Below are 20,313 nucleotides of genomic sequence, written 5' to 3' on the forward strand. Positions count from 1 at the left end.
TGTTTATGAAATTCAAGGAAGACTGTCAAGATAAACATGACATATCATTAGAAAATAGGAGCTTCATTCCTATGCACCCTAACTTGCAAGGTGCTGAACTCACTTAACACCCACTGATTTTAATGGCAATATATCCTACATTAACAGCACCAGTTAGTAAAACTGAATTTTGAAAATATAATTTACTTTTCACTATTTATGCTATATACCTTTGCATATCACTTATCATGGAAATTAAAATAGATGAGTCAGTGACAGACAGGATCTAGAATATCTGGACTGCAAACACAGTGGGAGAATTTTTATTTGTTTTAAATCTTTCTATTAAAATTTAAAACAAAATCAGGATTCCCAATACATACAAAGAAGACACAAAACCATCATGCTTTCAAATCAAATAAACTTCTGTTCACTGTTAAATCTTTTGAGGAAGAGGCAATTCAGCTGAGTTTACTTCTTTGATGTTGCAAAACATATAGCACTGATGTAAATAAAGCCCTCAGTTTTGACAGATTCTCCCTCACTCAAAATAGCTGAAATAGGTTTAGTTTTCTATCTAACTGAGCCACATCTTTACCAAACCATTTGCAAGAACAATTCCATTTAGATTCTACTTTTACATTCTTGACCTTACAGACCAAAAAAAAAAAAAAAAAAGAGAGAGAGAGAGTGCAATTAATAGGTTTTTTAACAGTGGTATGTACTTTTGAATATTTAATTTAATATAAAGCATTTTAGAGCATTTTCAACTTTAATACCTTTCTTTTTAAAATATGACATTCCTAATTAAAGTGCTGAATTTGGTATTTCAAAGTAATAACCAGAAGTAATGCAAACAATATATTAAAGGGGAGAATGAGGTGAATGGGGCTGTTGATCAAACAGGAGTTGTCATACTAAGGACTAAATCCTGCCAAGTGCAGAGCATCCTAACCTCCCAGTGAAGTGAATGAAAACAAAGAAAGCACTTAGCATTTGCAAGATCAGACTCTAAAGGAGTAATACTCATTCTTTTGTAGTCTGAAGTATAAATAGGTAAGGACTGGAAGACTTAAGAAAAAAATAAGCAAGTCGCCAATGTGACTGGATAAAAAGGGATATGGTTCATGTAAAAAGTGTTACAGTACAACAAAACATAATGTAGTACCACAAATTATTTTTCAGGCCATTTACCAATCTGCATTTGTAGTATTTACACACACACAACACACTGTAAGCTAAACATGAGCAAAGCACAGTGTTGCATTACTACCACCAAAGCCAAATGAATTAGTGAGAGCAATGCGTCGTTTTTCACTTTGCCACTCTTGGGCTGTTAGCGGAACATAGTTAAGGTCAAACTCCGGCTCAGTTTTATCCAGGTTGAGAGTAGGTGGTAAAATTCCATGGTAACAGGACAGTGCAGTAAAAGCTGCCTCTATAGCCCCTGCAGCCCCCAGGAGATGTCCTGTTGCTCCCTTTGTTGAGGAAACTGCAAGAGTGTATGAATGCTCTTTAAAAAGTCTCTTGATAGCTTGATTCTCAGCAGCATCTCCTAGTGGTGTAGAAGTGGCATGTGCATTGACATATGTTATATCCTCAGGACATATTCCAGAATCTTTTATTGCTGCAGACATACATCTAAGGAAAAAGAAAAACAGAGAGCTTGATTTCCCGCTGTCTCTTGTAGTCACCGCCATCTGTTCAGAGTGGAAATGGTTGTTAAATGCTAAATCAGAATGGTTGCATTTCACAGGCACTTTGCTCCAATATAAATGACTACACAAGGTGCAAGGCAGAGCAGAATCAGACCCATACACTTTATCAGCAACATAAGAATAATATACACACTTAGATCTTGGGTATCTTAAATATTTTATTCTTCTATAGAATATATTGACTGGAATTAAAGTCTACAGCGGAAAGACTGTTATACCACAGGTTGAAAAAGGGGATATAATAGATATCAGATATTAGATAACAGATATTGTTGTCCATTAGAAGTCTGTTTTTAATCCAAAGGTCAATCATTTTCCTTCTAAAATAAGTTTTATCTTAAAAATTATTTTCCCAACTATTTTACAACTTCAATTACCCTCTGCTGAAGTTTCTCTAGTTTAGCCGCCAGGTACTCAATCAAAAGCAGAGTTCCCTCTGTGATTACAGCAACCATCTTGATCATAGCAAATTAAACAAAAAGTTTCCTAACTTTTACATTTTCTGTCCCTCGTGTTTATATTATTCCCTTTTGCTCACAACAACCCTAGACACATCCTCACCACTGTTCAGAACTTTAGTGCAAACTGCTTTCTCCCCCGGGAAAAATCCAGAGGGGCAGGGAAATTCCACAGTTCTCCTTGTGAGCTTCTTTTGAATTCTTCCCTCAGGGTTAGGGGAGGATTTGTCTTCCTTATTCTCGAAGAAGTAGGGCTATGGCCCCAAACCCAGTAGATAACAGGAGATTCACTGGGAGCACAGTGTCAACTACACTGAGAACCTATACCTCCATTCTGGCCCCAAGGAGCAGAATGTATTTTCTGTGGGGAAAAAAAAAATGCTATGCCCAGTGCTGCAGAATTTCCCCCAGGAGTAGAGTTCATCACAGCCGCAGAGCCAGGTTAGGACAGAGTGGGGCACACAGGGCTGCGGAGGGAGGGGATGTGTGTGTGTCACAGACTGGGGTTCAGAATGACAGGGCGGGACAGACTGGGGCATAGGCTCAGGAGCTAGTGGTGTGAAAGTGTTAAGCCTGGGGATGTGGGCTGCAGAGACCCATGGGGTCACACCCAACATCTCCAGGCTCACTCCTAGGCTCCTTCCCTCTCCCGCAGCAGCTCCATTACTCCTGACTCCCCCAAGCCTTTGCACTGCTTCTGACAGGTGCAGGAAATATAGTTCTGTACTGTAATTTAAACTAATTACTCAAAGTTCTGTATTAATATGCCTAGTAAAGAATCTATTTGTCAAAAAAAAAATTACCAGAATCTTTTCTTTTCTTTTTTTTTTTTTTTTGGTAATATTGTTACAGACATACTTGCTGACAGATATTTTGAAATAAATTATCAAAATAATTGAAACTAGAATGATTATATTGTGTTATTTTGACAAATAAAATATGCAGAATTTTGCAGAATTTTCAAATATTGTGAGAAGAATTTTTTAAATTTTGGTACAGAATTTTTAATTTTTTGGCACAGAATTCCTCCAGGAGTAATATAATATGGATGACAGATCTGCAGAGCAACAGACGAGTAGGAAGTGAGCTCTATTAGGTATACCAAATGTTGAATAAATTTGAACATCTCTGACTTTGAGTCTTTCTTCCGCCTTTTCAGGCATGTTGCAGAATCCAGCTTCTAACTTAAGTCAGAGAGTTGAGTGATCCTGTTTGTCACTTACTAGCAAGCCAGAATACTGGCAACAAAGTTAATCAACCAGAAGGGAAATAGTTAAACTATTTTAACTTACTACACTCCTTAGGGCTACTATATTATCCAAATATATTATATATCACATATATTCTACTGTATGCATTATATACACAAGTTTTGGGCCCAGACCTGTTCTCTTTTACTGAGAGTTTTGCCTAACACATGTAGGATCATGTCCTACATATATATTATTATCAGGCTGAAGTAGCTCTTAAAATCTATGGATTTTATGGAGGAGATGATACAATGGGATAACATGGTTTTGGTAATTAAATATTCATGGTAAATAGGCCCAATGGCCTGTGATGGGCTATTAGACGGGGTGAGATCAGAGTTACCCAGGAAAGAATTTTCTGTAGTATCTGGCTGATGAATCTTGCCCATATGCTCAGGGTTTAGCTGATCGCCATATTTGGGGTTGGGAAGGAATTTTCCTCCAGGGCAGATTGGAAGAGGCCCTGGAGGTTTTTCGCCTTCCTCTGTAGCATGGGGCACGGGTCACTTGCTGGAGGATTCTCTGCTCCTTGAAGTCTTTAAGCTATGATTTGAGGACTTCAATTGCACAGATATAGGTGTGAGGGTTTTTTTTGTAGGAGTGGTGGGTGAAATTCTGTGGCCTGCGTTGTGCAGGAGGTCAGACTAGATGATCATAATGGTCCCTTCTGACCTAAATATCTATGAATCTATGAATCTCACAAAAACTATATGCCCTTGAAATTATGTAAATTGGGAAGCCAATAATTGATATACAGTAATAAGTGTAGTGTATACATTTCAGATTTCTTTGCTAATGTACAACATATCACAATTCATAATTTAAAATGTTTAATATAAAATGCTTTATTTCCTGTTGTGAATTTAATTCATATTCTGACACAATTATAAGATGCATATAGGAAAATTGTGTTACAAATGTATTATCATATCAGCTCAGTGGTGAAAAAAATCTGTAATTTGAGAGAAAGTTCACAGTTAATCTCAGTATCTCATCATAAATGTCTTAAAAGTCTAAATAAATGTCTAAAGCAATTACGTATGAATCAAGTACTGTAAGGAGAAAATTGGTAAATTAGTCTTCTACTTTAAAATCTGTTAACCCAAAGATATAGCATTAAACACAGACATCAGAACAACATAAAATATAGAGGGCTACTTGTTTGGTCATTTTAGTCCATTCCCTTGCCAGGGCAGTTCATCCTTAGAAAGGAAAAAATCCTGGGAGGCATGGTATATTAAGAACAGAAGAACTGAAATGACTATGAACTATCACTACAATAATAATTCTAATGGGGTCAGTACAATGCATTGACTCATACGGGCACACTCAGCAAACCCAGATTATCGACAAATAGGGTTGGCTTTGATTAGGTGCCACTGTCATCCATGCTTTCACTTTTTATTTAGTCTGTATTCTTGGATTGTTTTACCATATTCGCTTTTTCTTTGACCATTTCCTATGGTAACAACAATATGCCATAAGCACAAAGGGCATCACAGCTGCTATGAAAACCATTACTTTGCACTGATACGTAAAAGTTTTAGTATAATACTACAATAAGCTGTGAAGACTAGTAAAGCTTTACCTGTGATCTTTAGCAAAGACCTATATAGTCAGCCTACACAAGTCTCTCAAGCGGTAGATATATATATATATATAGAGAGAGAGAGAGAGAGAGATACAGGTAAGTTATTTCATTCATAATTAAATTAATTATTGGGTATTTACACTATATACAAATATAAACACTATCAAACACTATATACACAATATAAACACTGGCAAATGAAGTGTAAAAATACAATTAGGAAGGCCAAAAAAGAATCTGAGGAACAGTTAGTCAAAGACTCAAAAAGTAATAGCAAATTTTTTTTAAGTACATCAGAAGCAGGAAGCCTGCTAAACAACCAGTGGGGCCACTGGACAATCGAAGTGCTAAAGAAACACTCAAGGATGATAAGGCCATTGAGGAGAAACTAAATGAATTCTTTGCTTCAGTCTTCACAGCTGAGGATGTGAGGGAGATTCCGAAACCTGAGCCATTGTTTTTAGATGACAGATCTGAGGAACTGTCCCAGATTAAGATATCATTAGAGGAGGTTTTGGAACAAATTGATAAATTAAATTTAACAGCAATAAGTCACCAGGACCAGATGGTATTCACACAAGAGTTCTGTAGGAACTCAAATGTGAAATTGCAGAACTATTAACTGTAGTCGGTAACTTATCAGTTAAATCAGCTTCTGTACCAAATGACTGGAGGATAGCTAATGTGATGTCAATTTTTTAAAAGGGCCCCAGAGGCGATCCCGGCAATTACAGGCCTGTAAACCTGACTTTAGTACCAGGCAAACTGGTTGGAACTATAATAAAGAACAATATTGTCAGACATATAGATAAACATAATTTGTTGAGGAAGTGTCAACATGGTTTTAGTAAAGAGAAATCATGCCTCACCAATCTACTAAAATTATTTGAGGGGCTCAACAAGGATGTGGACAAGGGAGATCCAGTGGATAGGGTGTACTTAGATTTTCAGAAAGCCTTTGACAAGGTCCCTCACCAAAGGCTCTTACACAAAGTAAGCTGCCACAGGATAAGAGGGAAGGTGCTCTCATGGATTGGTAACTGGTTAAAAGATAGGAAAGAAAGGGTAGGTATAAATGTCAGTTTTCAGAATGGAGAGAGGTAAATAGTGATGTTCTGGGACCAGTCCTATTCAACATATTCATAAATGATCTGGAAAAGGGTGTAAAAAGTGAGATGGCAAAATTTGCAGATGATACAAAATTACTAAAGATAGTTAAGATGCAGGCAGACAGCAAAGAGCTACAAAAGGATCTCTCAAAACTGGATGACTGAGCAAAAAAATGGCAGATGAAATTTAATACTGACAAATGCAAAGTAATGCACACTGGAAAGCATAATCCCAACTATACATATACAATGATGGGGTCTAAATTAGCTGTTACCTCTCAAGAAAGAGATCTTGGAGTCATTGTGGATAGTTCTCTGAAAACATCCACTCAATGTGCAGCAGCAGTCAAAAAAGCGAACAGAATGCTGGGAATAATTAAGAAAGGGATGGATAATAGGACAGAAAATATCATGTTGCCTCTATAAAAATCCATGTTATGCCCACATCTTGAATACTGTGTGCAGATGTGGTCGCCACATCTCAAAAAAGACTGGAATTGGAAAAGATTCAGAAAAGGGCAACAAAAATGATTAGGGGTATGGAAAGGCTTCCGAATGAGAAGAGATTAATAACTGGGATTTTTCAGCTTGGAAAAGAGATGGCTCAGGGGAGATATGATTGAGGTCTATAAAATCATGACTGGTGTAGAGAAAGTAGATAAGGAAGTGTTATTTACTACTTCTCATAACACAAGAACTAGGGGTCACCAAATGAAATTAATAGGCAGCAGATTTAAAACTAATAAAAGGAAGTATGTCTGCACACAATGCACAGTCAACTGGTGGAATATCTTGCCAGAGAATGTTGTAAAGGCCAAGACCATAACAGGGTTCAAAAAAGAACTAGATAAATTCATAGAGGATGGGTCCATCAATGGCTATTAGCCAGGATGGGCGGGATTCTATTCTATAGTTGAATGGTGTCTCTAGCCCCTGTTTGCCAGAAGCTGGGAATGAGTGACAGGGGATGGATCACATGATGATTACCTGTTCTGTTCATTCCCTCTGAGGCACCTGGCACTGGCCACCGTTGGAAGACAAGATACTGAGCTAGATGGACCTTTGGTCTGACCCAATAGGGCCATTCTTATGTTCTTATGTATAAACATAAAATGTCAAAACAGTGAAACTGGAAAAAGATATAAACTGTGTGTAAACTAGTTTCATAAAAGAAGATTTTCTATCTCAGTAATGGATAGAGCAACATGCGTTCTTTTCCACAGATATCCCTTGTAAAAGCAGCCCTATTTTAAGACTGGCAAAAGAGTGCTGAAAAATGGCACTATCCTATAAAAAATAAGACATTTAATCAGCCTACAGTGTGATAGTATCTTAATTCTATGCAAACATAGATCTGAGGACATACCAAAGTGAAAATCCAAAGTTCATTTCTGCTGTCCATCCACCAACTCTAACCTTTTCCCCCCATACCACACTGAAGGCATTGAGTCTGCATTACGATCCCAACAAAGCAAGATACTTAAACCAGGTCTCTATTTTAACTGTGTGCTTTGCATACACATCAACGTAACTTGTTAAAACCAAGTCCTAAATCTTTTTCAGAGCATTTTGACTATTCACACTGATAATATCTAAGGTACTTATTCTGGGAATCAGCATTCTTCAACTACTACATAACTGTTAATGTACTATTTTGGAGTTCAGTGTGGGCTAATTAAATAGTATTCCTAAAGAACACAGGTAGCAGCATTACCTGCTTTCATAGCTGAATGTCTCTCCTCTCAAATACAGAGGTTCAAAAGGTTTTATTGTACTTTAGCCTTTAACATCTGCGTGTAGTTGGGACTCATTTATGGTGAACAGCTGTGTACATCAAAAGTAAAAGTGAAATATTTTCCACATTGAATAAAGCTTCCATAATATTACATGAGGCGTCTGACTCTAGTGAGACTACCTTGCCACAAGAAAAATAAGATAAAACCTTACAAAAATCTTCCATTGTTCAGATTAAGCTTTCAGGCTTTTTGAAAATCTGCATGCCATTGTATTTTAAACACTCTCACACCAGTTAAAAGATATGTGGATGGTATTCATGCTGAGGTGCATGTTATTTCTCTTGACAAATTTACAGAGAATATTGACCAACAGAAAATAATAGCTTAATAACGTATCTGTCAAATTAATCTACAAATTCTTACCTAAAAGCACCATCTCCATCTGGATTAGGTGCTGTTATATGGCAAGCATCACCAGAGAGTCCATAACCTAAAATTTCTGCATAGATCCTGGCTTCTCTTTGAATAGCATGTTCATATTCTTCCAACACCAACACAGCTGCACCTTCTCCCATTACAAATCCTTCTCTCTGCGAGTGGAACGGTCGACATGCCAGTTTAGGGCTTAAGTTAAAGTTAGAGCTGAGTGCCCGAGCTCTTGCAAATGCAGCTATAGACAAGGGGCTAATAGAAGCCTCTGTTCCTCCAGCCAACATCACATCAGCATCACCATAGCCTATAAATCTAAAGGAATCTCCAACAGCATGTGCTCCTGTGGTACAAGCAGTTGACACAGCATGATTGGGCCCCTTGAGTTGGTATCTAATGCTGATCTGACCTGCTGCCATATTGATTAAGATCTTAGGGATAAAGAATGGGCTGACTTTGTTATAACCTTTTGTTTTAAACAGCAAGCCTGTATTGGAAATATCTTCCAGTGGAACCATTCCCATTCCAATTGCCACACCAGCAGTTAAGTGATCCATTTCAGACTGTGGATGCCAGCCAGAGTCTTTTATTGCTAGCTCTGCAGCACCCAAGGCCATGATAGTGGCAGAAGACATGGATTTGCTTTCTGATTTTGACACAAAGTTCTCTTCACTGAACTGACCCTTGCCATTTCCTCTTGGCACACAAGCAGCCACTCTACATGGAACACTTGTATATTCTTCCCCATCCAGAGAGATAATCCCACTTTCTCCTTGGAGAAGGCGATTCCACACGAATTGAGTCCCAACACCAAGAGGAGACACTAAACCAATACCTGTGACAACTACTCGCCTTTGATGTTTGGAAAGTGACTTGGTGCTGAAACCATTTTTGCTACTTCTTAAACACTGATGTAATTTGGAACTCCGAGGACGAAAATTTACAATTTTTAAGAAATCTTGTAAGCACTGTGAGATCATGGTGGAGACCACGGTAACCTGAAATGTGTTTCTGTAACAGGTAAAAAAGGTAACAATGAAGTAGCTGATGTAAAAAGCATTTAAGGTACAGTAAAATTAGGACTTGCCTTTTAAATGCATGCATTTTCTAAATTGCAGAGAATGATGTTCCCTGTGTGACTAGTGCCCTATTGTGGCTATTTATTACAGTAAGTTAAGGACCTCATCATAACCTTTATGGGAGACAGCAACTCTAGGGGATGGGGCACTAGACTGAGAGTTGGGAGACCTGGATTCTGTTTCCAGCTCTACCACAGATTTGATCTGACACCTTGGCAAATCACTTCATCTCTCCATGCCTCTCTTTCCCCTCACACCTTTTCTCTGTCTTGTTTATTTAGATTGTTAGCTCTCTGGGACACGGTTCTCTTACAATGTGTTCATACAGCCCTTATTACATCTGGGCCTCGATCTCGGATAGTATTGTAACACAAATAAATAAGAGCCGTCACTTGGGTATCCCTCACTTTGCACTTTTATAGAGATTTATACTTTCAATATGCTGTAAAAATATTAACTAGTCCTTTGATGCCCTTAATGTTAGTTTAACATTGTATTTGAATATCCATTTATATTGTGAAAAAATTGCTTTGCTCTATCAAGCCATTTTTGACTTACTAAAATCAGATTTTTCACATTTGAGATAGTTTGTTTGATTAAGCTTTAAGCATAGATTTCGATCATGAAATTCTATAAATTAGTCCCTAATTTAAATTAAATTGTTGCTAATTGGGGAAAAGAGTAATTTGAAGTCAGATAGTATATATCAAAATACATGTGAAGTAGTTAATTTACATTTATTAAAAATGTAGTACAGTTACGATTTAGAAAGCCATGAAATATGGCCACTTGCTCCCTTTAAACAATTATTTGAAAATTCTCCAAAACACTACATGTCACACAATCAAATGTATATGTCTTCATCAGATGACATATATGTCATCAGTTGTATTGGTATAGTGAAAACAAATGCACTGAAATATAATGCTGTCACAGGATTAATAGCTCTCACTTCGAAAATAACCACATCTAGCATCATAAAACACTGCGTTATTATATTAATATTATATTTTAAAGTACACCTTCAGCTGAAGAATCTAGTACTGATCACTGTAAAAGATAGGATACTGGACTATTGGTCTGATCTGGTTTGGCAATTTGTGTTCCTGTTGTACATGTGCTCATGAGGGTATGATTTGGCTTGCAGGAACTTTATTACCCATGATGATACACAAGAAAGAAATAACCCAACTTGACTATTAAGTGTCCAAGCAGTTTGCAGGGCTTCCAATTAGAAAATAACCATTTTCTCTTCTAAATGGAGCAAATTTGGTTTGACATCCATGAGAAACAAATAAACTTGGAACCCCCTACAACGCCATTTTTTTACCAAATAATTTTTCCGAGGGGAACTGGACTTGGAGATAATATCACTGTAATAGAATGCTGTTATGTACTCCTGCTGCTAGATAAAGAGTTGGATGGTTATTTTTCAACACAGAGTATTAATCCTGTGACAGCATTTGGTTCTAGTGCCTTTATTTCTATTGTGCCAAATGTTTAATGGTGCGATTGTTATTTTATATGGGTAAAAGCATGCGATTGTATAACACTAGATATTTTGGATGTTGGCCTTGTTGTTGTTTTTGCCAAGGACAAGTACTAGTAGAACTTTTCTCACTTTTTTCTTATACTGTTTCCCCTTTATACATATGGCCAAAGGCAAAAATGAAGAGCACTGAAAGGACAGGGAAACCTATTTTAAATTTTGCATATAGCTTCTTAAAGTCTGGTGAATATCTTTTTCAGTTGGAATGAGTGGGAGGAAAAACTGAAAGTAATTTTATTTCCTGTGACAACAGGCTGCAAAATGCTATTGGTTTTAAATTCACAGCAGCAGTGTGTTGTATCTTTAAGGCTGCTGCTTTCATTTTTATATTCCGCTGTGGGTCAACGGTCAGCATCTTTGGCAGCCAGACTTCAGGACGTGGCATAATACACTGGGTTTCTCAAGCTTCACTGCACCGTAACCCCCTTCTGATAACAAAAATTACACGACCCCAGAAGGGGGGACTGAGCTTGCCCAAGCCCTGCTGCCCCAGGTGAGGGGGCCAAAGCCAAAGTGGGAGCCCCACCGCCCCTAGCAGAGGGGGAGGGGGCCTGTACCCTGAGCCTCGCTGCCCAGGGCTGAAGCTGTTGGGCTTTGGCTTTGACCCCAGCCAGTTGGCCTTGGGCTTCAGCTTTGGCCCTGGGTAGTTGCGCTCGGGCTTTGGCCCCAGTAAGCCTAAGCCAACCCCAGTGACCCCCTTAAAACGGGGTCACAACCCATGTTGGGGTCCCGACCCACAGTTTGAGAACCACTGAAAATATTGTCAAAATAAACCTTACAACGAGGTATGTTCTGAAAAAACAATGCTTGTGCACCACCTTCATTTAATGGTTATTAATGTTCTATAAAAAGAAATAAAGTCATGTTAAACTAACATTAAGGGCAATCACAGGATTAGTTAATATTTTTTATAGCATAGTGAAAGTACAAAGCTCTATAAAAGTGCAAAGTGAGGGATACCCAAGTGACAACTCTTATTTATTTGTGTTACAATATCAACAAGTTTCTAGCCCTTCTGGCTGCGGAGAAAACTTCAAAATGTGTCCCCCAGTGCACCCTAAAGGCTCATAAATCAGAACAAAAAACAAAGTAAAACACCAAAGCTATTATTTTACTTAATCGCATGATTTTAAAGCCAATCTCATGGTTTTGGTGCATTTGACTCACTTGTTTTGAACACTGGGGTTGGCAACACTGCTAGAGTAGCTGAGGTTATTACATAGAATACTATTTTGCTATAGGGGGCCAAACCTCAACAATTCACCAAAGAAGGCGTGGAGCCCTCTAAACTGAAAAAAAAATCAACATTTTACCCTTTTGCTCCCTCCTCTGGCTTCACTGCCAGCCCCTAGGCACAGCATTGAAAATAAGGTTGCCAAACCTCCAGGACTGTCCTGGAGTCTCCAGCAATACAAGATTAATCTTTAATGGAAGTTTATGCCACGGGATGACACCTCCAGGAATACGTCCGACCAAAATTAGCCCCCCTGTGTGAAAACAAGAGCGGACTTTCAAACCTCACGCCTGTAAACTCCTGGGGGCTAGGGAAGGGGTTACAGCCTAGTTAGCGGAGGCCTCTCTCCACGCACTGCGCGATGCCTGACGGGCAGAGGGGACTGGCGGGCACAGGACACACTGGGACCGCGCCTCCCGCACCAGCAATGGCAGAGCTCTGCTGAGGGGGCTCGGGGGGGGGGGGGGGGGGCTCTCCGCCACCCGGCTCCTCCCCAGGTGTGAGTCAGAGTATAACCCCCTGCCCCAGAGCGTTCCATCGGGGGCAACCTCCCCCTCCTGGGTGGGGCAGCCCCGCCCCGGTTATCTAGGAGAGGGGGAAACAGCCCTGGCCCATTTCCGGGGGGCAAAATCTTTCCCCTCCGCGCCATTCCCAAACCTCCCTCTTTCATTCCATCCGCTCCCTGAGATCGGCGCGGAAACAGGCACATTCCTCGGATGTCTGTATTTCACCTCCCCCTCTCCGGTGTGGTCAGCTCCGTCTCCCTCCCCTTCTCCAATGGCGGTGGGCTAAACCACGTGAGGAAAAAAGGGGGGTCTCAAACCTCGACGACTGGATAATCGACTGCCGATTCCTCGATTGGTCAGAAGCTCCTGCACCACTCAAGAAATCGGCTTTGGATTGGTAGGGCATGTGACCTGCTGTTTCTCTGACTTCTGCCTCTTTGTCTCCCAGGCTGCGGCAGGGTAAGGCGTGTGGCGTGTTTATCTCACAGTCTCTGCTTGCGACACCAGTGAGAATCCCACCCATGACAATAAGCGGAGCCTTTCTTCAATTTGTTCTTAGGTGGTGGAAATATTCTTCCTACTTATCTTAGAGCACAGCATGAGGCTAGAATCCAAGAGCTATTAGGGTTATCTACAGAGACCAAAAAGAGGAATCACAACAAAAACAGCAAGGCAGATCCCTAGAAGGAAGAGTCATGGAGATTTTTTTAAAAACCCAGAGAATAAAGTTATATTAAAAAGGAAATTAATAAAAAAAGAAGTCAAAAAAAAGAAACATGCAAAAGAGAGCACCAAGAACTCAAAAACACTAGATGACTAGAAAATATGCATGAGTCTAAATAATCACGAGGACATGAAGGAAACTAAAAGAGAAATTCACTTTCCCTCACTTTATTTTTTTCACATCATCTTATTTATATTAAAAAGAACGTTAGGGTTACAAATTCAGAAGTTGGGAAATGCTAGAATTAATGTTGCTTGTCACAAAAATAGTCTTTAATTACAGTTACATGATATCATAAAGTATATGCACAAGGGGACCAAATTAAGGTTGCACAGCATGTCCGTGCCCCCAGTCCCATTTTAACACCCCACACCTGCATCAGCTCCTCATTCCAGTCCCAGATCCCTGAGCTTCACATCTCAGTCCTCTCTCTCCCATCCCCACCACTTCACCAGCTCCCTTGGATTGGCAATTTATTCCTCCATATTCCAGTCAGGTAGTTAAACCTCCTCCTCCTCCTCTCTGCCTGGATGCCAGTAGGGGGGCATTAAAAGCACAGGAAAGACAGAATCCTGGCTCTCAGTTCCTGTGCCTGGCACTTCAGCAATCTTCATCTGTTGGGGGGACCAACTAAGAGAAAGTCCTGCTCAGTCTCTGCATCCCTCTGGTGGAGTATGCCCACAGCAGATGGAATCTTCAGAGAAGTGAGCTGCCAAACTCCCCAGAGCGTGTGCAAACTGAGATTTTCAGAGGCTCATAATTTGAACAAATTTGGGCAGATTTTCATGGGGATGGCAAAAAGGCACATCCCTGACACCAGGGCAACCTGTCCCTGCCAAATTTCAAGTCCTTACCCCAAAGTATGGAGGCACTAGAGTTGCTCATCAAAATGGTCAGAAGATTTTTTTTAAGATGGGCAACACTTTTTTCCATCAAATTTTGTTCTGAGAAACAACAGAATTGTTTTTGCTGAAATTTTCCAAAAACAGTTCAGCCTGAGGCTGACACCCTGGCATGGAAAATTTCAGCCCAAATGGTTAAATTTGGTAAAGTTACAAGCAAATGAAAACAGGGTCTTATAATGGAAAGTGTCCAGGCAATGTTAAAATGATGGATGTTGCTATCTGCGTTGCCTATAATAAAATAACTGACTCACGCTGTGCTCTTGCCTCAGCTTACTCATCCATAAAATGGGGATCACTTTACCTCACAGGGGTGCTAAGGATTAATAAACCAAGCTGTGTTTATTAAACACTGTGAGATTCTTGGATAAAAGCACCTGTAAATGCTCATTATTTGGTAGGAAGAAATTTCTCAAGTGTGTAAATGAGCTGCTCTAGTTCAAAGACCCTGGTGATTTTTGGCTTTCTGAGAGAAGAATCTGAAGAAACTTGTGTGTACAACTGTCCCTAGAGGTTCAGTGCAAACAGAAAAACGTGAAATATACATTGTTGGCACTTGCTTTTTGGCAAAAGTTATTAAATGAGGTGCCATACTGATGGGAAGTCATCTAGTCCAACTCCCTGCTTAAAGCAGGACCAACCCCAACTAAATCATCCCAGTCAGGGCTTAGTCAGGGTACTTGCACATTTTACATAATTCTTGTGAAATGGGATGGAACTGTCCTTACATGGTAAAAGATCCATTTTAGGACTAAAATGCAAAAATGTTCTGCCTGTTAATAGTGGAAATACAGGGCTTTATAGGACCACATTATTAGAAAACGATAAGGAGTTTCAAAATTACTGTAAAAGCAAAGCAATCAGACCACACCATGTTGTAACTGACCAAGATAAATTATTTTGTATTTTGTACACTACAGTACATACACCTAGGGCCTGATTTTCAGAGAGGCTACACACCACAACCTCAAGGGAAACTGCACAAGGTTAGCACATCTGAAAATAAGACCATAAAATACATTTTTAGCTAAAGGGATTTAAAAAAAAGTGTGACACTCAGCAGGACAGATTGTTTAAAGGACCCATTTTTAATTAAATCTAGCTCAATCTAACAGGTTTATTTGAAAATTCTCAGAAAATTCAAAATTTATTCAGATTATGTGCGGTACATTTGGGGAAAGATGCACTATATTTTTCATGCAAAACAAAGACGTTGAATCTGAGGGTTAAGTGAAATAATCCAATTTAGCTATGGAGGCACTGACTGTGAAACCATAATCGCTGATGAAGCTGTTGAAACTGAAAGGGAAACTTGCCCGCCCGCTCCACGTTCAGCCGCTGGGTGGTTCAGCAGGTCCCGGATCTGGGAGCAAGCGACACCCTCCCCTCCCCCGCCCCCGGGAGAGTAGCACGATGGCGGCCGCGGGGGGTCCCTCCGCGCCACCGCGCTCTCGAGCCGTGAGTGAGCTCTGCCAGAACGCTCGAGACACCTTCCTGGAGGCCTCGCGGTTACTGCTCACCTACGCGGACAATATCCTCAGGTCAGCAGTGCGGACGGGCCCGTGAAGCTGCGGCGGACGCGCCGAGCAGGGTCAGTTAGGGCACCGTCCCCGTGGCGGGTATAAATCTTCTGACTCAGGGTCTGGGGCCTGGCGGCGGGCGCCGCGGGAGGGCACGACCTGAGTTTGGGCAGGGCACCCAGCGGGAAGAGCTGCTGACTCAGTAGGGGAGGCGGCGGCGGCTTAGCTCAGCCGGTCCTGAGTCCATGACCGCCTGAACACTGCCCCCCGTTGGGTCAGTTGCAACCCCCCTTAGACAGCAGAGCTCCCGCTGAGGGGCAGAGCTTCCCCCTCCGCCCCCACGCCGTGTCGGCCCGAGCAGCATGTCGCTGCCCTGTCCGCAGGGGGCTGCCCCCGGCTGGCAAGTCCTGCTGGGCCTAGGCCCGGCTTTGTGACCTGCCTCCTGGCCACTGCCCTGGCACCCGCTCGGACAGGCCCACCTGGCAGCCCTTTACTCTTGTCTCCTGGGGCTGGACAGGGTGAGGGCAGGAGACGGACGTTTAATGAGTCAGTTGCTTTTCCCACCCTGAGGGTGCAGGTCTAGTGCAGTTCACACCTCTCCCCCAGGCGCATGCACAGTCTGTGAGCGGTTTGGGTGTTTAAACCGTGTGTATCACTGCAGTATCTTAGCATCGGGGTATTCATGTATTGCGCAGTATTTTGCCACATGGGGCATGATGGGGAGTGTCCAGTAAACGGCCATTCATCCCAAGTTAGTTCGTCATTGAGCAGGACCCCATTATGCTAGGTGCTGTACAAACACACACAAAAAGAGGGTCCCTACCCCAAAGAGTACAAATGTAAATGTAAGACAGATGGAGCCAGACAGATGGGGAAGGACAAGGAAACAACGAGACAATATTAGTCAGCATTATGAGCAGTGATGACAGCACAGTAGTGGCCTAACTATTGTCAAGGTTTTTGTAGGATGTAGATTTAGAAATGACCTTTAATGTGCTGCCTACACTCTGTACATGAAAGCAAGTCTAAGTTTCTTAGCGTCTAAAAATGTTAACACCCCAAAAAATCCAATGAGAGGTGTCACTACCCACACTGTAAGTTTCCAAGTTTTTTAGCTGATGATGTAATTGTTTCAATTTTTTAAATTCCTATCAGACACCCAAATGAAGAAAAATATAGGTCTATTCGGATTGGAAATCCAGCGTTTTCTACTCGGTTGTTACCTGTCAGAGGAGCAGTTGAATGTTTGTTTGAAATGGGATTTGAAGAGGTGAGTATTCTAGATGTTTGTCTTCCAGGCTTGTTTTATCCTGTAGTAACTTCAGTAGTGTTCCATCTACGGTGTAATAGGTGATTTGTCCTTCTTCTGGTTCATGCTTAACTTTACAATTGCAAGGCTATAGGGCCTTCTCTAGGGCTGCACCTTAAGATGGTGGAAAGGCTTAAGTGTTCCAATGATCCTGAGAGCTATGCTGCAGTAGTTTAACTCCTGGTAGAGCCACTCCAACTGGACAGGTCAGAAGGTAGACATCAGACAAAAAGTCCATTATTGGGATTAACCAGACACTCCTTAGCCCTGGTAGGCAGCTGGTCTAAAGAGACGGTATAGTCTGTATTCAAACTGAGGTTGTCCGACCTGCTAGCCAATCATGGCCCATGGACTTCAGTGGAGCAGCTGCTTTCTGCTTCAATTTGCAGTGGAGTTAGCAAGCTCCCTTTGGCACTGCTGCAAAGCCCGGGCATTGGGCTGTGGTCACTTTGGCCTTCAGTGGGTTCTGCAAGCAATTTTCTCAATTTTGTTTCACCTGCACCTTGCAAAGAGCTGTGTTGTCAATCCACACGTTGCAGTCTTGTGCACCAGTGGACAAAACAGCCAACAAGGACTACAAAAGTGATTTTTCCTCCCTTGGTATTCACTCCTTCTTGTCAACTGTTGAGACTAGCCCACTTCCACTTTAATTGAATTGATTCATTAGCACTGATTCCTCCCCTCCACCACACACACACACTTGGTAAGGCAACTCCCATCTTTTCATGAGCTGTGTATTTATACCTGCCTACTGTATTTTCCACTCCATGCATCTGATAAAGTGGGTTTTGCCCAAATAAATTTGTTAGTCTCTAAGGTGCCACAAGGACTCCATGTTGTTTTTAAGGACAGGAGAGAGTGTGACTAGTCATGTACAACCTAGTACCACTTTAAACAATTCTTTGTGCAGGTCCATAGTCCTTATTCCTTGCTATCTCTTCACTCCTTCTGTTCTTTGAAAGTCCTGTGGTGACAGGAAAGTATGGTGATGGGAACAGGGGGTCCTTAGTCACAAACCTGCAGTCAGGCAGTGCCAGCGTGATGGTTGTTTATTGTTGACTTGGAGTGATCTTGGAATCCATATCCTTCTCATGCAACGGATCAGCCCTCTTTAAAGATAGTGCTGCTCTCCCTAATGCAGGGGAGGGGGAGAAATGGATTCCTAAATCTCTCTCACTCCATTATCAATTTACTAGTATGCCGTGACTAGCTGGTCATGCAGTATCTGGTTAAAAAGCAGCATCACACATAGAACACTGAACTTTTCAGCCTGGAAATGTCTGCACTCTTTCTGATGATGTTGGTGGGCTTGGAAAGTACACTGCACTCCTTGGAAGAGAACTTGCCAAATACAACATTGATATAGCTGCACCAAGTGAGACACATCTCCCAGGCAAGTCCCATCTTGAAGGGTTCTGTGCTGGATACACATTTCCTGGATAGGCAAGTCCGTAGACGAGTGGAGACTATCGGGAGTGGGCTTTGCTATTTGGATGTATATTGCACACGCACACCTAGTTGTGTACCAAAAGGAATAAATGATTGCCTGATTGTCCTTCACCTCAGCTTGACATCTGCATGTCATGTAACAGTTAGTGCATATGTACCGACGATGACATGTTCTGACATTGTCAAAGAAAAAGTCTATGAAGACTTTGACAATGCCATGAACTCAGCTCATAGGTGCGACAAATTAATCATCCTAGGCAATTTTAACATCAAAGTTGGTTGCAATCACAAAACTTTGCCTAAAAGAAATTGGTGAATGTGGTGTGGGTACAAATGGCACACTATTCCTCACAAAAGTGCATGGAGAACTAGCTAGTCATCACAGATGTGATATTTCAACAAGCACCAAAGTGCAAAACAACATGAATGCACCCCCACATTGTATACCAAGGCAATCATTGAGATGTCAAAATCACCTGTGCAATGCAGGGAGCTGCATGCCATCTGATAATCAGGTCATGAGATGTAAAGTGATACTGATCCAATTGAAACAGCGCAGATGTTGTCAATCTCCAATACCCACAGTCAGTGTGCATGTGTTGAAATCTGAGCTCACGTATACAAAGCTTGTTTAAAAAACTTCATGAAGTTCTCATCACACTTTGAGTCAGACATAATAAATGCTGACTCTGCCTGGTTATCTTTTAAGGAAACCGTGTTCAATACATCTAAAGAGGGAGCATCAGAAAAGATTTGACAAAAGTGATGCTGAGATAAAGCAACTCTTGAGATTCATGCATGCTCTTCACACATGGATAAATTATAAAAACTCATTATTAAAAAGATGGCTTATTCACATACAAAGTGTAATGTGCAAGCTAAGCTTCGCCACATGAACGATAGCTGGTGGAAAATGAAACCCAGCCATCTTCAATCAGTGGCAGACAAAAAAGACTCCAAACGTGTTTTTGATGAGCTGAAGATTCTGTATGGCCTGCAATCTAATGGGCTGACTGATCGTGGACAAATTCTGTAATGATGAGGTGAACACTTTAATAAGTGGTGAACTGCCCATACACCACATTAGCATCAGCACTTGATGATCTTGAACAACTTCCAATTCAAGACCAACTCTCAATTCCACCAAATATATCTGAAGTATGGAAAGCTGTCAAGCAAATGTGAAACAGCAACGGATCAAGTACAGATGGTATTCCTGCAGAGATCTTCAAATGTGAGAGATATAGAATTGTAGGACTAGAAGGGAGCTGATCAGGAAGCTCACGGGCCTCTGCTTAAAGTTTTGGGAACAGGAGGCTATGTCACAGGAGCAGAAAGATGCCAACGTTATCCACTTTTACAAAAGAAAAGCAGTCATGCTTCTTGCGATAACCATTGTGGCGTCGCACTTTCTTGCCACTGCAGGTAAGATACTCGCCTGAGTCATGCTAAACTAACTAACTGAAGGCACTATGTGGCTTCCGTCCTGGGCATGGTACTTCAGATATGATCTTTTTACTCCGCAAATACAGGAGAAATGTTGTGAGCAGAATCAAGACCTATATGTAGTTTTTCTCAATCGTATTAAGACCTTTGACTCTGTAAATTGAAAAGGCTTGTGGACTCCACAAGTTCATTTTCCTCCTATAAGTTTGTCATCATTATTAAATCTTTTCATGCAGGAATTAAGGTTCGTGTCCTTGACCAATGCTGCTTCTCAGCTTCCTCTGTTGTCATCAAAAGAGTAAAACAAGGCTGTGTTCTTACCCCA

At 41.1% G+C, this 20,313-nt stretch overlaps 2 protein-coding genes across 8 annotated transcripts in view; one reads left to right on the forward strand and one right to left on the reverse strand.

Moving 5' to 3' along the window:
* Positions 1–327: 327 nt before the first annotated feature.
* OXSM (3-oxoacyl-ACP synthase, mitochondrial) lies at positions 328–12,968 on the reverse strand. 4 transcript variants are annotated; one of them, XM_084619027.1, is made up of 3 exons: positions 12,864–12,968; positions 8,265–9,281; positions 328–1,620 (listed from the first exon to the last, which is right to left on the reverse strand). In XM_084619027.1, the coding sequence occupies exons 2-3, from the start codon at positions 9,248–9,250 to the stop codon at positions 1,218–1,220; spliced, it is 1,389 nt and encodes a 462-aa protein (XP_084475153.1). In that variant the 5' UTR covers positions 9,251–9,281; positions 12,864–12,968; the 3' UTR covers positions 328–1,217. The 4 variants fall into 4 exon arrangements, with proteins under 4 accessions (XP_084475153.1, XP_084475155.1, XP_084475154.1 ...); XM_084619029.1 differs by lacking the exon at positions 12,864–12,968 and adding an exon at positions 12,416–12,553; XM_084619028.1 differs by lacking the exon at positions 12,864–12,968 and adding an exon at positions 12,212–12,553.
* A 119-nt stretch (positions 12,969–13,087) lies between these two features.
* NGLY1 (N-glycanase 1) overlaps positions 13,088–20,313 on the forward strand; it is a 52,797-nt gene continuing 45,571 nt past the window's right edge. The window contains exons 1-2 of one of the 4 annotated variants that reach the window (XM_084619025.1): positions 13,088–13,097; positions 16,940–17,054. In XM_084619025.1, coding sequence (XP_084475151.1) covers positions 17,040–17,054 — 15 coding nt within the window. In that variant the 5' untranslated portion in view covers positions 13,088–13,097; positions 16,940–17,039. Of the gene's footprint in view, positions 13,098–15,605; positions 15,856–16,939; positions 17,055–20,313 lie in introns of those variants that run through there. The other 3 variants (XM_084619023.1, XM_084619024.1, XM_084619026.1) reach the window with 3 other exon arrangements.

The sequence above is a fragment of the Lepidochelys olivacea genome, assembly GCF_965140295.1.
Source record: "Lepidochelys olivacea isolate rLepOli2 genome assembly, chromosome: 2".
In the NCBI taxonomy this organism is placed as follows: domain Eukaryota; kingdom Metazoa; phylum Chordata; order Testudines; family Cheloniidae; genus Lepidochelys; species Lepidochelys olivacea.

What these genes read in the sequence shown, in the direction of transcription:
- OXSM (XM_084619027.1), bottom strand. Translation starts at nt 9,250, where the DNA reads ATGATCTCACAGTGCTTACAAGATTTCTTAAAAATTGTAAATTTTCGT. An exon ending in GATGGAGATGGTGCTTTTAG is followed by an intron (nt 1,621 to 8,264) that starts GTAAGAATTTGT and finishes CTTTTTCCTTAG; the next exon opens with ATGTATGTCTGCAGCAATAA.